Raw genomic sequence first — 17,379 nt, 5'->3', positions numbered from 1 at the left:
CCCATCCCGCCCAAAGTCCTCATGGACATGGGTAACCCATTGGAACTTGGGACAAATTGCCACCTCTAAATCAATGTTTAGAAAAAAAATATACGAAGTATTCTTCATGAGCTCAATAGCCTCATGAATTTGCAATACTCGAGTAACTACTCAAAATCAATTCAATTGTAAATTCAAATAAATAAAATAAACTAATTTAAATTAGGTCAAATCGAGTTTGACTAAAACCTACATTCGAGGTACTCGTAAATTGTTTAGTTAATTTAGCTCATAACAAGCATCAAAAACATTCCCCATATAATTGTCTTCTAATTAAAGGTAGTTTATTGACTAAGCCAAAATAAAATATTACTATTTTGAACACTTCATAAGTGATAATAAGTTATTGATGTATAAGGATGAGTTGTTGGGTTGGGTTAGGTGGTAGAGGAAGATGGATTGCGAGTGAGTCTTGCTTACCAAAAAAAAAAAAAATGTACCAAATTAATTTTGCCTTTCAATTTCTTTCTTGTAAATTGTGATTCTCAAATCAACAAATTTTATTTGTTTGGATTGTCCATTATTTGAATTTTTTTTCATATTATAAACGCATTTTAAATTATCTTTTTAATATTTTTCAACGAGTGTTTTTCTCACGTGCATCGCATCACAAAATGTAATACAATGAAAATAGTTTTAATTATAAGTGACCAATGATAAAATTGATAGGGGACAAGATCCAATGCTTTCATTTCTATTGGATGATTCTTATAGTAGTATACTACTGTCAAAAAATCGGTATAGATGCCTATTCTTACCGCTCATGCCTATTACCAAACGCCCATTTGGTTTTGGCATTTTTCGACGTAAAGTTTTCTCCATTTACAAGCCAACGGACCCTAGATGTGAGAAGAAAAGAAAACAAAAGAAAAAGAAGATCCCTGTTTTGTTTCTCAAGGATAGAGTCGTACGGATAGACGTCACACCCCCTCCTCCTCTCCTGAAACCGAATCTTACCATTTCCCTTGTGCCAGCTACTCACGTGTCGTGCACATGATTCCACATCCCGCGGCACGCGGGCCGGGGCCGGTGCCGGCTAAATTAACAACAGCCCCAGGCTCCGAGTCGAAACAAATGCAGGATGCATGTTGTTTAGCAAAATTGGAAACACACGTAGCGGCATTTATGATTTATTTATTGAGATGCACATTAAAACGGATTCAGGTATTAATTTTTTTTCGACGAGAGTAATATTAATTTAAGAAAGTATTTAAATACAGAGATATAATAAATATGAGTGTATACATCCATAACTCTAGAATGACATAATGGTATTACAGAATTTCCTTAATAGTGTTATACAATACAACATCAACTCAAAATTCAACGATAAATCTAGAAGGTTATTGGGTCTTAAATTTCATGCTAAAGTTATATTTGCGTTGGCTTATGCTGGTAATGGCATGGCTCCCCGTTGAATTTGCCATAAGTGTTCATTGGACACTTCTTAAGAAATAGTTTAGGTGTTAATTCTTTGAAAAACTAATATTAATTAGGGTAAAATATATAAATGCGGGGAAAGATAATAATAGTGAGTGTGTGCATTTACATGATAGATATCATGTGATTTAACCTTTTTTTTTTTTTTTGGCTGCAACCATAACATTTTTATAACGAAATCTATCCCATTCTACATGGAAGAAGAGATCAAAGAGACTGTATAAGGGGTTGAGGAGTCTAAAGAGGTTGTAGAAAGGATTAACAGATATACATGCTTGACTAAACCAACGGGGTGCTTTGACACCTTTTTTTTTTTTAATATTCTTTCACTGTTAATAGGATTTGAATTCCCAAAAAGAGGGACTCAATCCCTTTTTGGTGTCCACTGACTCAAAGTTGGTGATTATTTAAATGTGTTAACGAGTGACTATTAGATATCTACTAGAAAAATCTTTTAACTAGGCAGAAATAGAATAAGGAGGAGGAGAAAAACTTGACTAGTACCCAAATAAGTAGAGGTTGTGGATGGGGTGGGGTGGTTGACAGGTGCATTGAAGTGGTAGCACGACACTGGCTCCGGCAATTTTATATTATAATTTTCAACTTTTCTTGAAATGCTTGTAAGCCACGTTTTATATGATGAGCATATAAAAGATGGTACATGAAGTGAGACGTAGAAATGGCGGATTAGAGAGATGGTTAAGCTAAGTAAATTTCACTAAATAGTAAACACATGTAAAACTGGACCCTAGTAATTGATTAGGAAAGAAAACCTCTGGTTCGGCAAGTGATCCACTACGTTTCATCGGTGTACTTTAGGCAATTCCCAATAATGTAAGTTCCCCCTTCCCTTTTTTTTGGGTTCAATTGACTTCAATCCCATACTAGTGCTAGCGCACATGTTAAAAGGTGGATTATATTCTAGGTTTTTACCACAAGGAATAAAAGGTGAAAGGACATTCACATACATGTTCTATTTCCGTAGAGTACTGAAGCTAATGGGTCATATCATAAGTGCTTGTCACAACTAATCATCAGTCATGCCACTATGATCTGACCTTGATTTGCTGAGAAATCCTGCAATGTGGTGTGCCATGTTGTGGTAAACCACATTGTAGAAACAAGAGTGTTATTAAAAAAAAAAATCATAAATTACCACAAATGTAGTACTCCCTCCGTCCCACTTTGATAGTCCTGTTTCTTTTTTCACACAGTTTAAGAAAAAATAGTTAACTTTGTTGGAAAAGTAAATTTAGATTGCTATTTTCCTAAAATACCCTCACATTAAATATGGTACAACTTTATGGGAACTTGAATTGATGTAAAAAAAGAATCAACTCTCATTAAATGGGGTAGGTTTATAGTAACAATTACTTACATCGAATAAGGGTATTTTTTTGGAACAGATGAAAAAGGAATACAGAACTATCAAAGTGGGACGGAGGGAGTATAACATAGATGATCCTCTGTGTCTTATTAAGAAAACATTAGAGAGAGAGAGAGAGAGACAGGGGGGTAGTGACATGATGCGCATCCAGTAAAAAGGTTGGCGAAACCCCAACCAGACAAAAGAAAAAGAAACCCAAAAGAACATTCACAAAAGGAGAAGAAAACAGACAAGCTGGATATGTGTGTAGTTAGCATGATTGGTTCCTCATATCTTGCTTTAAAAGTGTCGGGACAGTAAGAACTAAGCAAGGCATCCAACCATCATTCCAAAACCAATAAGCCATTCTCTCTTTTTTAAGGAACACGTACACTCCGGTACAGCAGCATGGTTGTTATTTTACAGGTTTGTTATCATAACCTGAAGTTTTGGATGTTTTCTTTTCTTAGAAAACACCATACTGATGTCAATTGCGACCTCTCATATTTAATACAAGGAACTCCTATCGTATGCAGCATGTATATACTAGACTGTTCAAGTACAACAATCTCACGTCCACGATTCTGTTTCAAAAGTGTCGTAGAATTTCCAAGATCCAAAAGTTTATGACATTAAGAAACAGATTAAGTAAGGATTGATCATGGTAACATCGCAGTACAAAGTAGTCCAATTATACCATTGAGCGAAATCTTGAGCCAATTATATATTAGAGCCTCCCTGAGCTAGGGAAACAAAAAAAAAAAAAGTATTGCTTAAGTTTTTCTTTTAATCGCAAATAGTAGTGTTGTTAGACCCGGATCGGACCGGTAAGTTTGATCACCTACTATTTGATACATAAGTAGTGTTCTAAGTAGTGTTGTTAGACCCGGATCGCAAATAGTAGTGTTGTTAGACCCGGATCGGAGAATGGACATATTTTACTTATGTATTTGCATTTTTATATATAATTCTTAGGTGTATATTTGATTGCAAAAGTCTAATATTTTTGAAACATTTTGTATAATTGACTGAATATAACTAAGAATTTAATTTCAATATTTCTAAAACTTATAAAAACATAAAATAATTATGACATCAATAGATTTTTGAGAGGGATCCGACCAATTGACCCCTGACCCAGTAGTTTAGACGAATCAATATCTGGTACGAGTTTAACAACATTGACAAATAGAACCAAGAATTTTTATCATGATTGGACCAACTACATTTTTGACCAATGAATTAGCAGCAAATTATACAAATAAGGACCCTACATCTATAATTTTATTCGGAACAATTTTATTGGTCGAAAAATTTCCCAGAATAGAACTGAGATTTCATTTAATTGAGCTGAAGAATCTTTACAATTGAGTGCTCGTGAATAGTGTTTAAGTTGTAGAAGCTTGGTTACACTGGGACTCCAACCAACCAAAAAAAAAAAAAAAAAAAAAAAAGAAGAATAAGAAGAAGAAGCCTCGGGCACACGGCTGGGAGGGTGTATGAAAGCCTAAATCATTAAGGATACTACGTCGTAGCATCCTTGGGGCACAGCCATAGAATCAGAAGCCCAACCCAACAAAATTAACTGGACTGGGAAGAAGAAAATGAGTCTTCCTCAGACACAGATCAGAAGCGTGGAAGTGGTAAATATATTAGTGCCTATATCAGTGTTATCGTTAATGGAGTGAGGGAGAAGACGAGTGATAAAAGAGGGGTTTTGGAGAGGGACTGAAGCATCAAATAATTCCAAAAAACTTCTTACAATTTGCTCAATATTTTTTGTCCGTTAATTATCTATCAACAATTCTAAAATGTCGTCCTTGACTTTGAGACCATCGTTGTTATTACAGTCATCTTCTTCAGCTTCAGCTTCGTCGTCAAATTGTTCGTTGGCTTTGGTATCCTGGCGTAACAATTGGCAGAATTCTTCCTCGATTAATTGCCCGAGGAAATCATCAGCTTACAAAGGTAGATTAATCTTGAGAGCTCAATCTTTTGATAGCAGTAGGGAGGACAGTAACAACAAGAACAACAACTCCAATGCTGCTGGTTCTCAACCTTCCAACGGCACTCTGGTATCAACCCTGTTCCAGTTTTTCTTATTACTGAAATATGAAGTTTGGTTTTTATTTCTGTTTCATTTTTATTTTTATTTTTATTTTTATGTTTTATGCTTTTGATTTGGGCTTTGGTTTGGAGCGTTAGCATAAAAGCAGGAGGGAAATTCTATTGGAATATGTGCAAAATGTGCAGCCTGAATTCATGGAATTGTTTGTTAAGAGGGCACCCCAGCAGGTATTGATTATATTACCGCGGTATTCTTTTCGGCATTCGTCTTTCTTGTTACAGCTTCATTTGGGTTTTATGCGTTTAGCTACTGCCACCAACGGTGCTCTGATTGAATTTGTCCGGTAAATTTTGAATTGGAAGCTGCACCAGGTTGCATTAGACTGGCCTTTCTTCATACAACTTTATTTGCATTTTTGTATGCTGCCGCCAATGATGTTATTCTTTGGTTGTTAAATTTTGAACCGGAGATGACACGGGGCAGCCTTTTGATTGGTTTATCTTGTTGCAACTTTACTTGCATTAACACGCACTGCTGCAATTTATTCGTTGTATTTTGAATTGGAGAAGACTCTGGGCATCATTTTATTGAATTGTCTAACTCTGATTTTAGAGTAGAGATCTTTTGCTGCCTTAAACAGCCTTGAAATGACGTGGCAGAGTGCTTTATTTGTATTCCATTTAATTTGCTCTCTGGTTGTTTAGGTGGTTGATGCTATGCGACATACCGTGACGAATATGATAGGGACACTGCCGCCGCAATTTTTTGCAGTAACTGTGACCACTGTACGTTTCATGAATTATGACGTTGGACTTTTGGACCTCCACATGGTTTAAATGTTAAATAAATTTATCCGTTGTTTAAGTTGGATATGTACGAAGTATTCTGATTTTGGGATCCATTGACCCTTTGTAGGTTGCTGAGAATCTTGCACAGCTCATGTATAGTGTTCTGATGACTGGATATATGTTCAGGAATGCACAATACCGGATAGAATTGCAACAAAGCTTGGAGCAAGTTGCTCTCCCTGAACCACCAAAAAGCAAGGTTATTCCTTTTTTATTTACTTTGGAAATCTTGTTGTTTCTTGTTTTGCACAACTTTATTCGTTTTGGGATGACAGCTAACGTCAATTATGGAGTAAACTGAACTCGCTGGCTTTTTGGCATTTTCGGAAATTAGGTTGTGCTTTCATCCAACCTTGGTGACTTCTAGTATGGAAGGCAAGTCTTTATTGAAAAGAAATCTTATATAAGGGCAAGTCTTTAGTGAAAAGAAATCTTGTCACGTGGTAGAACATATCAGTGTTGTCGCTAATACTAGTGGAGTAGCGTGCATATAATGTGCTACCTCAGCATTATAAGGGAGACCTGTAAATCAGATAAGGGATTATTAGTGTTGCTGTTTTCAAGTTCCAATAGTTGTCATAACATGTTAACTGTAATGTGTTGATTCGATCTGACTCTTTGGGCATCAAAACGGAAAAAATTTGGGATTTAGTCATGTTTACTTATTTGTTGTTAGTACATTTATATTCTATCTTGCAATTGCATTATAGAAATAAGGAAAAAGGCTTCCGCTGTTAAAGTTATCTTATTTGTTGTTAGTATATTTGTATTCTATCTTGTAATTGCATTACAGAAATAAACAAAAATTAAAAAGGCTTCCGCTGTTAAAGCTATGTTATGATATGTAAATGTATGTCCCTGTTCATGTCTATATCTAGATGCATCAAATTATCACAAGGATATGTCTTTGGGATGGCAATGATATCATGTGAACCTTATTCTAGGGATTGCTCACAAAGATTTGGGGACTTATTTTATTTTATTTTATTGTTATTTCTTAGGTTATAAAGAGGCAAAAAGATGCCATGTGATCATGCTTGGTATATGCACTTGGAAACGAAATCTTTAACTTTTAAAGAAACACACTGCACGTGCTCCGTATAACATTAGACTGGCAGCCTGAGCTGGGAGAATTGGTATAGACTTTAGACACCAATTTGGAAGGTTGAATGCTATATGTTGCATCTTATTTATGCAAAGTAATGAGAACTTGGTTTCCTTTTCCTTGGAAGGCTCGGTCTGTTTGGGGTCCCAGTGAGAGTTGCATTTTTTCTCATTGAAGTAGCCTAGAAGGGAAATTTGATTGGATGCAGTGAAACAGAAAAGCTAACAGCTCATCCATTTTGTGTAAAAGTTCATGGAAACATGAATAATTTAGTCATGACCTAGCTCATGCCTGTCATAAATTCCCAGTTGTAGAAAACAAGACGTGGACTAGAAGTGATGGATAAGATCAAGTATGTGTCCTGAAAAGTAATTGCCACTGCTTAACTTTTAGTGGTCAATTTGTTTATTCTTTCTTGTTTTCCTTTTTGTTAGACAAGGGAGTGCTTGGCATCTCATTTTTGCATGGATACATAATTTTGTGCTACTTGAGCAAATATGGTTTGCAACCCTACAAGGTGATGTAAAAGTCATTTCACTTTAACATTCACACACCTTGAGAAATGCTTATAGGAGTTTTACAAGCACATACCATGTATGAATGATAGACATGTTTCTGTACATTTTCAACATTTTTTCCACTTAGCATTAATTGATTTGTCTTATTGGTATGTTGGATTTTTATATGTTACTCTCTGTTAATTTCGCTGAAACTTTTCATGCATCTGATGATGTCTTTGGGCAATTATTTTTGAATGTATAGGATGGACCAGAATTTGCACCTGGCACACAGAAAAAAGTGACTGGAGAAGTTATCAGATGGAACAATGTTTCTGGTCCTGAAAAACTAGATGCAGTGAAATACATTGAGTTGCTGGAAGCAGAAATAGAGGAACTCAACCGTCAGATTGAAAGAAAATCTAGTGATGGCCAGAATGACTTATTGGACTATCTGAAAACCCTTGAGCCCCAAAATCTAAAGGTTAGAATAATACCAACCGACAGCTTGAACATTTTGGGGAAGTTTTGTCCTTACCTTTTTTGCTCGTTAGGATAATACCCGCATTCCAAATGCATATAATGGTTGCTTATGTTTAGTAAATATCAGAAAATTTAAGGCAATAGCATCTGTTGAGCGCGGCATACCTTTGTTGCTTTGCAATTATGACCCATCAGATTGATGTAAAGCCGCTACTCTGTTCCACATGCTTTGGGTCAATTCATGTGTTTGGAGAGAGATATCTATTAGTTAACTATTGGTTTGCATGAAAAAGTTCAATGGAAAGAGCAGTTTTCTATTTGTGTTTAGGTTTCTCATTTAAAAAGTTGGCCAGGAATTAACTAGCACTGCTGGGGAGGATGTGATTCTGGCCATGAATACATTCATAAAACGCCTGTTAGCTGTTTCAGACCCTAGTCAAATGAAGGTATTCCTCCTCCTTGTTTATTTAAATCCTGAGCCTTCTTTAGATTCTAGTCGTTGAGGAATTGTTAAAGAGTACTGCACTGGAAATTGCTACAAACCTTTCAAATTATGCTTTCAGCTTCTGGTTGAGATGTGAAAGTATAGAAATTTGATTTACCTCAAAGAGAAGATTAGTCTTGACACAATCCTTGTAGGTGATATGATGCTTCTATTCTCAACATAATTTTTTTATTTTTGAGGAATAGTCTCAACGTAATTAGAGTTGGAAACTATATTTTTATTACTATTGATGCAAACCAGTATCCCTTCTTTATGAATTATTCTAATTAACTAGTGCTATTTAGCTAGAACTCCTCTTGTTTTACCTTTTTGGTAGAAGCAATACTGCTTCTTGGCTGATGGGGCTCCTATCAACAATTTTTATTTGTCTGTGTTTCGCAGACTAGTGTGACAGAGACAAGTGCTCCAGAGCTTGGCAAATTGCTCTACTGGCTCATGGTTGTTGGTTATAGTATCAGAAATATTGAAGTTCGCTTTGACATGGAACGTGTACTAGGTACTCCACCAAAGCTTGCAGAGCTACCGCCAGGTGAGAATATATAGGCTTCCGGTGCTGGAGTGCGTATATGCCGGCAGGTGCTGTTTTTGCAAGGCTGACTGTCCGATCACCATAAGCTATAACTGCCAATGCTGTTTTGGGTTTCTATTAAATTGCTTTGTATAAAGGGAGAAGGGAGTTAGGGTAGGGTTACAGAGCCTGAAAGAAAGAAAGGGATCGATAAACTCTAGTTAGTCACGGTAAGGCAGCTAATGTACCGAACAACTTACGGGAGGAGGATCTCGCCATTTTGTTTTCTCCTGCCTGTAATCAGAACGCAACCAAATTGTGGTAATTGAAATCTATAACATTAGCGGTATAACCCGTTTTTTATATTGCAAGTTGTAACAAATAAATGCTGCTCTCTCTTGGTTATTGCAATTTCAAACACTAATTGTTTAATTAATTTCTCCATCCGGTATTGATGGCAGAGATAGACAAGCCTCGGAAGAGGATTTCTGGACGATGTTAAGCCATTCTTGAAATGAATATGAATCTAACGGTGGAAGATTCAAAATACGAAACAACTTTAATGTCAAAAGGAAGGAATCAGACATGGGCACGATAAATGACTTTCGAACGCTTGAATAAATGCCGGAAGAATTGCAAACTTCAGAATCTTTCGCCATTACACAATATCTATTAATTTCTACAATGAAGAAGAACTCGCTTGCACTAAATTACCAAAATGGAATGACCAACGCTGCCAATTATCAAATGCAGTCAAAACTTCTCCAAACCGAATGTAGAGGAGGATCCTAATCGGCTTGAATCACTGAGCCACACGTAGGTAGCTAGCCCGTGGATACAACTCGTCAAATAGCAATTCTGAACCAGAGCTTCATTCCCATTTGGTAAACGAGCCTCTATCCTCCTCCGTTGCGCACCAGAAACATGATATATCTCGCTGCCACGGATTCATTTATGTCATTCAAGCACCAAGAAGAGGAAACCAGTGTTGTGGCCACTTGGGATATGCGCGTTTATACAAGCTCATGCACACAGTGTCATGCTGCTGAAGGACCCCGTTAAAAACACATTTCATTGCACCTGCAAATACAGGGAGAGACTCACCAGTACGTTCGCTACAGAAATTCTTTTATTCCAAATTAACAGCTGATGCTTTAATTGCTACCGACCTATAGCCATATAAAATAATCTGGGTATGCACATAAATGCATGTGCGAACTGGCAATACATGTAACAGACCATTCAGAAAATAACACGTACAAACATATAAAACACAATCAGAACCATTACCCTCCAGAGTCACAGTATTTCTGTTCACACGCATGATACAAATGCAGAACATGCATATTATGCTCAGGTGAGACATGCATCCATGTACATAGAACGCCTCAACACAACATATAACATGGTAAGTTACTGTACAAAGATAGATATCTACTGTCTCCATACAAGCAACAAGACATTGCAGGTAACCATGAAGTCAGCAACAACAAACATTATATCTTTGAAAATCATTTTTGTACATTTCTTACCATGGGTACCAACCGGCTCCTTAATGCGACCACGGCGCCCACATTTTGTCCAAACTTCAACAGGCTGCAAGTAATACATTTATAAGCAACATAAATGCCAAAAAATTCACAATAAGCTATAGAATTCCATACCTTGAACCATCTGACATCCTCTGGATTATGGAACATATAGCGTACAGTAGCCTTTAGTTTTGACACTCTTTGAGGATATCTGTATCACAATTAATTCAACATGTTAATCCCGATTTGCAGTACTTCAGCATAAGAATGTCAAAAGAGCACACACTTCTGTTGAGCTCTCTACTTATGAGTAAACTGGTTAGATAGTGTGTGAAGGAAACCTATCTTACCCAGTTAAAATTATTTTCTTCAGAAGAATCCTATCTGGGTCAATACTTCTCAGTGAACCAACAGCGGCAACAACAGGTGAAGCAGCTTCTCCGTCATTCTTGAGGGCAATCACTGGAAGAGGTGGGAAAGAAATTGGAGCATAAATAGAAGCTATTGAAAACCGCCCAGCATGAAGAAATCTTTCCATTTTGTGCTTGTCAGAATTGATATTGTCAGACGAGTATAATGGCCTGCAACCAAACATGAACATTAAAGAAGAGCAAAAGGTTAATAAAGTTTCTCAATGCCCATTCTCTCCCTTCCAGATTCAATAGGGCCAAGAAAGAGAACCTACTTAGCAACAAATTGGCGAAAGCCAACATGAAACGTGAGTTCTTCTTTAGCTTTAAGAGGAGCAGTATATGTGTCGTGCTTCTTTATGCTGCAGAAACATATCAAATAGTAAGATTAGTCAACTGAGAGTCAGTCAGATTTCCACGAGAATTGAAACCAATAAAAATCATAAAACTTTGAATGAGGAAAACCTGAAATGGAGGACAGAAATTTTAGACTCGTGTTGCAATAGACCACATGAGATTACAGGCATTGTCTTTGTTAAGTTGGATAATTTGGATGCAACAACGTTAGGCACCTCCTTGATATGGAGCCTTGTATACGAGCCTGCTGGTATAATCTCATCATCATTTCCCTGTTCCATTTCTTGAGCTTTTGCAAGTACATGTTTCTGAGTTCTTGAGAAATTATCAAATGCAAAAATTCTAGCAAATTCCGCAGGAAGAGATTCCTGTAAGCCATATACAAGAGTCAGTACCAAGTACAACGTCAAATATTAGCTCATTCCTAATTAATTCATGGATGAGAGAACGAACTTTTGGGTCCCACGAAGAGGTTCTGAAAGATTTCACGCCTCTATACTTGGCAAAGCGTTTCCGAGCAGGAGTGTCAAATGGGGTTTCCACTTCATCAGGAAATTCTGAAGGAAATAAAAAAAATTACAAAACAACTCAAGACCATGTTACCACAAAAATCAAAACACTAACAGAAACCGAGAACATGAAAAAAAGATTTTAGCTACTGTTTTTACAAAGAGCTAGTAGTATTATGTGCTTCTAGCACAAAGTGAAATGAAACATACTCCTTTATACAGATAGCAGAAAAAATTAATGCCATAACGATTTGATGCCGTAACCATTTGGATTGCTATTTTTAGCAGTTTTTGTAGAAAAATGTACTGTAACGATTTGATGTATGTGAGATAAAAAGTTGATTGGGAAATGTGTTCGTGGAAAATCACAATCCAAACAAGGCAAATTCTTTCCATCATTAAAGACTGCATCATTCTTTTGGCAAAAGGCTTTGGAAGTCAAATCACATCAAGAGAAAGAAGTACTTCTATGTTTTTATACAAGCTAGGCAACACCAAAACTGATGTTATAAAAATTCCCAAAACACATTCTGCATCAGCATAAATCTGCAAGTAATTAGCTTTTTGCACAATCTTGATTTCACAGCCTTTTGTTGAGAAATTTTTCCAAATATTATACTCATTCTTTGTACTCATATTGTTACTTCTTTAGCTAACTACCCACCTAAATAATAAGCTCCCCAGGAAAAGCTCAAAAGACTCTAAACAATAAGTCATTGTGCCTTCGCGCATTAAATATGGCTCTGACCTTTCTTGACATGGTTTGAGACACACACAGATTTCCTAGTACTACCGAGAAAAGTATTTGTCAATCGAAAACTTCAAAACCACACCTTCATCTTCAGCATGTGCTGCTTTAATTTTTCGAATCTCATCCTCAATTTGCTCTTTAGTGAGGTTCTCACCGTCCTGCAAACCAAAATAAACCAATGTAGCACAGGAAAACCTTTAGGATAACACTGTGCTGGCTGAAAACTTTGAAAAGCAAGGAAGAAAGCTAATCGCTTAGATAAGAAAAGGCATCTTGAATGGAGTCGGCGCTAGCTGTCTTGCAGCAATAGTCATATAGATCAAAACAAAAATTTTAAACTAGTTCTCAGATACTTACCAAAAACCAATTATCAAGCTTACAATGTCCGTCACAAGAATGTGGTTTTAACACTGTTTCCTTTTCATTTAGCAGCCATCAATCTTAACTTTAGGTGTTATGATCACGAGATTACCATCAAACAGTCACCAGAAAGGTGAGAGAATTTGAGTAACAATTATATTGGATTCATAACAAATGCTCACCATCATTATGGAATCTGTTTCAGTCTGTTCATCATACTCCCCTGGAAGAGAAGACTCATCATCATCAGGCTCAAAGCCATTTTCATTCTCTTGGTCTAAAAAGTCACTCCCTCTTTCTTCCAGGACCATAGCGTCATCTTCATTGTCATCACTATCTGTATAGTCAATATCTGAATTGTCAACAATCCAAGCAGCCTGCACATTGTAATTTAGATGCATATCAGAAGTCATCTCGTTATCCAATGGCAGAAGAAGGTAGGAAAGAGGGGAGTAATTTGAGAATATACAAAAGTATTGACCTGGTATTCAGATGTACCCGGAGGAAGAATCCTCTTTTTTGGCTTTTTATCCTTGTGATTTCTGTCGGCTTCAGCCATTTCTGCTTCTGTTGGCCAAGTCTAGTCCATAGCATGTCATAAGTTATCTCCAATAAAAAAATGTTAAAACAATACATGCTGAAAGTTAATTTAAAGTAAAATCTCAATTACATAATTACGGTATACAACAACCTAGGATCATGAAACTTTTGCCAAAATTCATCAACAACAAACTATTGCAGCGCTAGGTAAAGAGTTTCCATCTTTCTACCCTTTCCAGGATAAAAAGCAAGAATAAAATGTGACAAGATTACTGATCTATACCAAGTACCAACAACTAACATGCAACTCAAGTTATTTCTCTTTTTAGCTATGTTCTACTCGCAACCTTTTCAAAAATAAAACAAACTACCTGCTCTCCTGCCAAGGGATCAGGGATATTTTCAACAAGTAAAGGCTCTTGCTCCATTGGATCAGGCATTAGGCACCTGATTACCTGAAATGTCAGAAACATGTATTGGATATCACAAACCAGGGTCCAGACAAATAATGTTGCTTATTTTACTAAACAATAAATTGAAGAAGTTGCAAGAAACAGATAGGCAAAGAATTGGGTATATTGGGTTTATTTGTGTTTTGATTCATTTTCTGAAGGGAAGGAAAGGAAAGAATTTGCAGTGCACTGAAGGGATAGACTGAGTCCGAGTTTCCATCTGAAAATGAACCCATCAGAACGAAAGGAAGCGACTTCAATGACATTTTAAGATTGAACCCAAAACACCGTTCATTACATGATTAACAAGGAATCCCTTTCCTTTCGTTGCCCGTATAAACATCATAAGAATTTTCCTGATCATTTTTAGATTGTTTTACTGGGGCAATCAACCACAATACCTGGGTATGATTATCATCTGAATGCATTGAGTCACCTCCTTTCTTGACACTCAGAGGGCATGGATCCTTAAGAAGTTCAATTTTCGACAATTGAAAATCCCCTGCACCTGAAACATGAACCTAATCCAGAAAGGCTCAGGCATTGAACACCAAGAATAGTACGAGATGGAAAACAAAGGCTGACAAGTTACCAGCTGGTTTATTGACAAAGAGCGAGCACGCAGATAACCAGTAAGAAGAAGGGTACAATTCCCAGGAGTACAATTATCTTCTACCAAGTCAACCTGTACACCACCAAAATAAAACTAATAGATCGAACCAGTCCTATCTTTTCCATACACACAATCAGAAAGACATTTCAAAATCTAGATAGAACTATTGAATAGAAAATAAGATTTATTAGGATGAATCTATTATGTTTCTCCAATTTTCCATGTACAATGCATCCATATGGTCCCCAAGCACAACAGGAAAGTACTCAAGGCATAATGCTAACAAAGTGAAGAGAAGATATGTCTGCTAAAAATACCTTTTGAGCCACAATATAAGGCCGCTGGTTTCGCCAATGAGGAACTGTGAGCCTTTGTTCCTTGAAAAGCCACATAAACTGTAACCAATGAATGAGAATATTAACTCTTATAGGGATAAAAAAAACAACTAAGCTGCCATGAAACTCAAATAAAGACAACGTGACAGAAGTATTTTTGTTTATAATCAGTGACTAATATGTCAAGTTTCGTATAAAATAATGGAAAAATGGCCACGAGTATCGACATTACCTTGTGTAATTCATCCTTTGTATCTGCGGGATAAAACTTACAATCTTCAGGAAATTCAGATACAAGGCTAGATGTACAAGCCTTCCTCAAATCATGTTTCCTTTTCAATGCTGTTGGTAGATCCTAGAAATTTGCAAAAAGTTTTAACTCATAATCATTAACCAAATAAGCAACAAGCAGTAAAAAATGGAAGAAACAGGACAGAAAAACTTACACGAATCAAAACAACAGTGCTTGGTAGACCGACAGCTCTAAACACCGAAAGGCATTGAGACCCAAATGAATCTATGTAAAGGTTAGAACTGTCATCTTCACTTAGAAAGCTGGCAGATGCCACAAAAGCAATTAAATCAGCAACCTAAAACAGAAAAGCATCTAAGCATCAGCATTGCAACAACAGTCTCTACAATCCAGGTTCAGCAACTAAATTGAAGAAGTACCTTGGCCATTTCCATGCATGCTGACAAATCACCATAAGGGGCTTTCAAGATCTAGAGAAAGCGATATTAGTTAGTCTTTTGCAAACTTCATCCTGAAAAACAATTTAAATTTCCCAACCAAAATGGCATAGGATATGATTTTTGATGTGTCCAGCGGACTAAATTGTATGCTTCTTGGCGACAAGAAAAGAGCTAATACTAGAATCTTAAGCAGTACATTTCTATAGAAACTGATTCTCATGATATCTATGAAAATCCTTCATGAGTATGCACCTACCACCCAGCAAATTCTGAGGTGAATTACTTTGAAAAGATAGCCATAAGCTAGCCATTCAGGGGCATTCAAGTTGATTTACATCAAACCCGACCAGGAAATATTACATGTGGTCTCTAATAACTTAGAAGAGCTTGAAAAACGTTGTGAAAATTTTTATTAACTACAAAGATAACATTCTCTTAACAGACAAATTACAGGATGCTAGTAATCATAGCTAATAAAACTGGAATCGAGCTCACAGTAGCTCTGAGCTTGTATTCAGAGGAAGCAACTGCAGGAGACCCAATGGCATTTCTCTGCGGCGATAATAATCCCAGGAGATCTTCTTCAAGTGAATTCAGGTCCACAGAAGACGATAAACCAAATAAAACCTATACATAATTAAACAAGACACTTAATATTAATGATCAAATTAGAGGTTAGGATGGAAGCATAGATGATTAGCGGCAAATAGCACTCACGACAATGCGGGGTGGGCTTCCTGATCCAGAAGAGAACCTTTTCTCCTTCAGTAGCTCCGCCCGCTTCTGGTCTCTCAGCTACAAAATCACAAATTTTCAATTGCCCCATTCAAACAGATAGCTTTATAGACCCAAAAGGCCATCTAATCTAACAATAAAAAAGAACAACAAAAAGAGCAAAAGAGAGAAAAGAAAAGCTACCATCTTGCTACGTTGAAGTCGAGCTGCTCGAGCTCCTTTGCCAACATTAGCATGGGATTTTGCGATTTTATGCTTATCTGAGAGAGAGAGAGAGAGAGAGAGAGAGAGAGAGAAATTAGGAGATGTAAAATGGTAAATAAAGGGGAAGAAAGTGAAATCGAATTAGTTTAACCTTGTAGAGGAACTTTATGGGCATTGCGAGACGACTTGGAAGCAAATCGAGTCTTGTGTTGTTTGTTTACTTGAACTCGAGAGCCCGCCATTAGAGCTCCTCCTCCTCCTCCTGGCAACACCCACCACCAACCAAAGAATCGACCTTTACAGCCCGATAAACCTCTGTCTGCTGTGCGTAGGGTTTTAACGTAAACAGCAGACAGAAACACCTAGCTCCGAAATTTCAGAAACATAAGGAATAATTTCAGAAACGTCCTTGAGGTTTTTCCTAATCACACCCAGCTCTGAAATCACACTTAGCATCCTTAGAATAACAATTTTTGTAACATATCAACCCCATTAGGTAAAAAAAGTATTAAAAATGTATTTAGAAGAGAGTCCATAATGTTCTTCTAGTTTGCTCTTTTGCAAGTTGATTTTTGAAAACTAAAAAATGAAAATGAAAATAAATTAATTCATTTTATGCCCTTTTCATATTTCTTATGCAGGAAAGGGCAAGAAAAAAGAAAAAAACATTTATGTTCGATTATGTAAAAATAAAATAACAAAAATGTCATTAAATTTGGGTACATTTTGGGCTTTTTTTTTTTACATATGCAACCAAAAATAGATTTTGAGGTACTTAGACAATTTAAATATAGAAAATCTATCCATTTTTAACTACGATTTTTATCTTGTTATCTAATTTAATCAGTAAAATGTGAGGAAAAAATAAGTTAAAATCATTCATTTTGTGAAGAAAAAGGTTGGCATGCAGTTGAAATCATGAAAAAAAAAATGCATGCTAAATATACCTATAATGGTGTTCAATTATTACAAACAAAATTTTTGAAAAATTGGCTAACAAACAGTATTTAAAAATTTTTATTTCCTTTC

General features: G+C 36.4%; 2 protein-coding genes across 4 annotated transcripts; one reads left to right on the top strand and one right to left on the bottom strand.

The window, feature by feature from the left end:
• The first annotated feature begins 4,326 nt into the window (after positions 1–4,326).
• On the top strand, positions 4,327–9,222 carry LOC113712537 (uncharacterized). Of its 2 annotated transcripts, XM_072069599.1 has the most exons (8): positions 4,327–4,488; positions 4,696–4,920; positions 5,051–5,140; positions 5,618–5,698; positions 5,829–5,960; positions 7,629–7,847; positions 8,200–8,292; positions 8,733–9,222. In XM_072069599.1, exons 1-8 carry the CDS (start codon positions 4,450–4,452, stop codon positions 8,892–8,894), a joined length of 1,041 nt encoding a protein of 346 aa, XP_071925700.1. In that variant the 5' UTR covers positions 4,327–4,449; the 3' UTR covers positions 8,895–9,222. The 2 variants fall into 2 exon arrangements, with proteins under 2 accessions (XP_071925700.1, XP_071925701.1); XM_072069600.1 differs by lacking the exons at positions 4,327–4,488; positions 8,200–8,292 and having other exon boundaries at positions 4,495–4,920.
• Positions 9,223–9,445: 223 nt separating this feature from the next.
• Positions 9,446–16,703, bottom strand: LOC140004248 (uncharacterized). Of its 2 annotated transcripts, XM_027235805.2 has the most exons (21): positions 16,502–16,703; positions 16,330–16,406; positions 16,129–16,206; positions 15,907–16,038; positions 15,391–15,441; positions 15,165–15,308; positions 14,951–15,073; positions 14,701–14,778; positions 14,363–14,455; positions 14,172–14,291; positions 13,690–13,773; positions 13,260–13,358; positions 12,961–13,155; positions 12,501–12,576; positions 11,612–11,715; positions 11,267–11,526; positions 11,077–11,163; positions 10,742–10,972; positions 10,524–10,602; positions 10,392–10,455; positions 9,446–9,939 (listed from the first exon to the last, which is right to left on the bottom strand). In XM_027235805.2, the coding sequence occupies exons 1-21, from the start codon at positions 16,590–16,592 to the stop codon at positions 9,821–9,823; spliced, it is 2,385 nt and encodes a 794-aa protein (XP_027091606.2). In that variant the 5' UTR covers positions 16,593–16,703; the 3' UTR covers positions 9,446–9,820. The 2 variants fall into 2 exon arrangements, with proteins under 2 accessions (XP_027091606.2, XP_071925361.1); XM_072069260.1 differs by lacking the exons at positions 16,129–16,206; positions 16,330–16,406; positions 16,502–16,703 and having other exon boundaries at positions 15,391–15,482; positions 15,907–15,939.
• Between the last annotated feature and the right edge of the window lie 676 nt (positions 16,704–17,379).

The sequence above is a fragment of the Coffea arabica genome, chromosome 10c (genome assembly GCF_036785885.1).
Source record: "Coffea arabica cultivar ET-39 chromosome 10c, Coffea Arabica ET-39 HiFi, whole genome shotgun sequence".
Taxonomy (NCBI): Eukaryota; Viridiplantae; Streptophyta; class Magnoliopsida; order Gentianales; family Rubiaceae; genus Coffea; species Coffea arabica.
Note: the sequence above shows the minus strand (reverse complement) of the source record. Positions and strands in the feature narration are given on the sequence as shown.

Excerpts from the sequence above, each read along its gene's own strand:
- LOC113712537 (XM_072069599.1), top strand. The coding sequence starts at position 4,450 with ATGAGTCTTCCTCAGACACAGATCAGAAGCGTGGAAGTG. Across the intron at positions 5,141-5,617 it reads TTAAGAGGGCACCCCAGCAG|GTGGTTGATGCTATGCGACA; the intron begins GTATTGATTATA and ends CTGGTTGTTTAG. Across the intron at positions 8,293-8,732 it reads CAGACCCTAGTCAAATGAAG|ACTAGTGTGACAGAGACAAG; the intron begins GTATTCCTCCTC and ends TGTGTTTCGCAG.
- LOC140004248 (XM_027235805.2), bottom strand. The coding sequence starts at position 16,592 with ATGGCGGGCTCTCGAGTTCAAGTAAACAAACAACACAAGACTCGATTT. Across the intron at positions 10,973-11,076 it reads TTTCGCCAATTTGTTGCTAA|GCCATTATACTCGTCTGACA; the intron begins GTAGGTTCTCTT and ends GTTTGGTTGCAG. Across the intron at positions 9,940-10,391 it reads GGAGCCGGTTGGTACCCATG|GTGCAATGAAATGTGTTTTT; the intron begins GTAAGAAATGTA and ends CTGTATTTGCAG.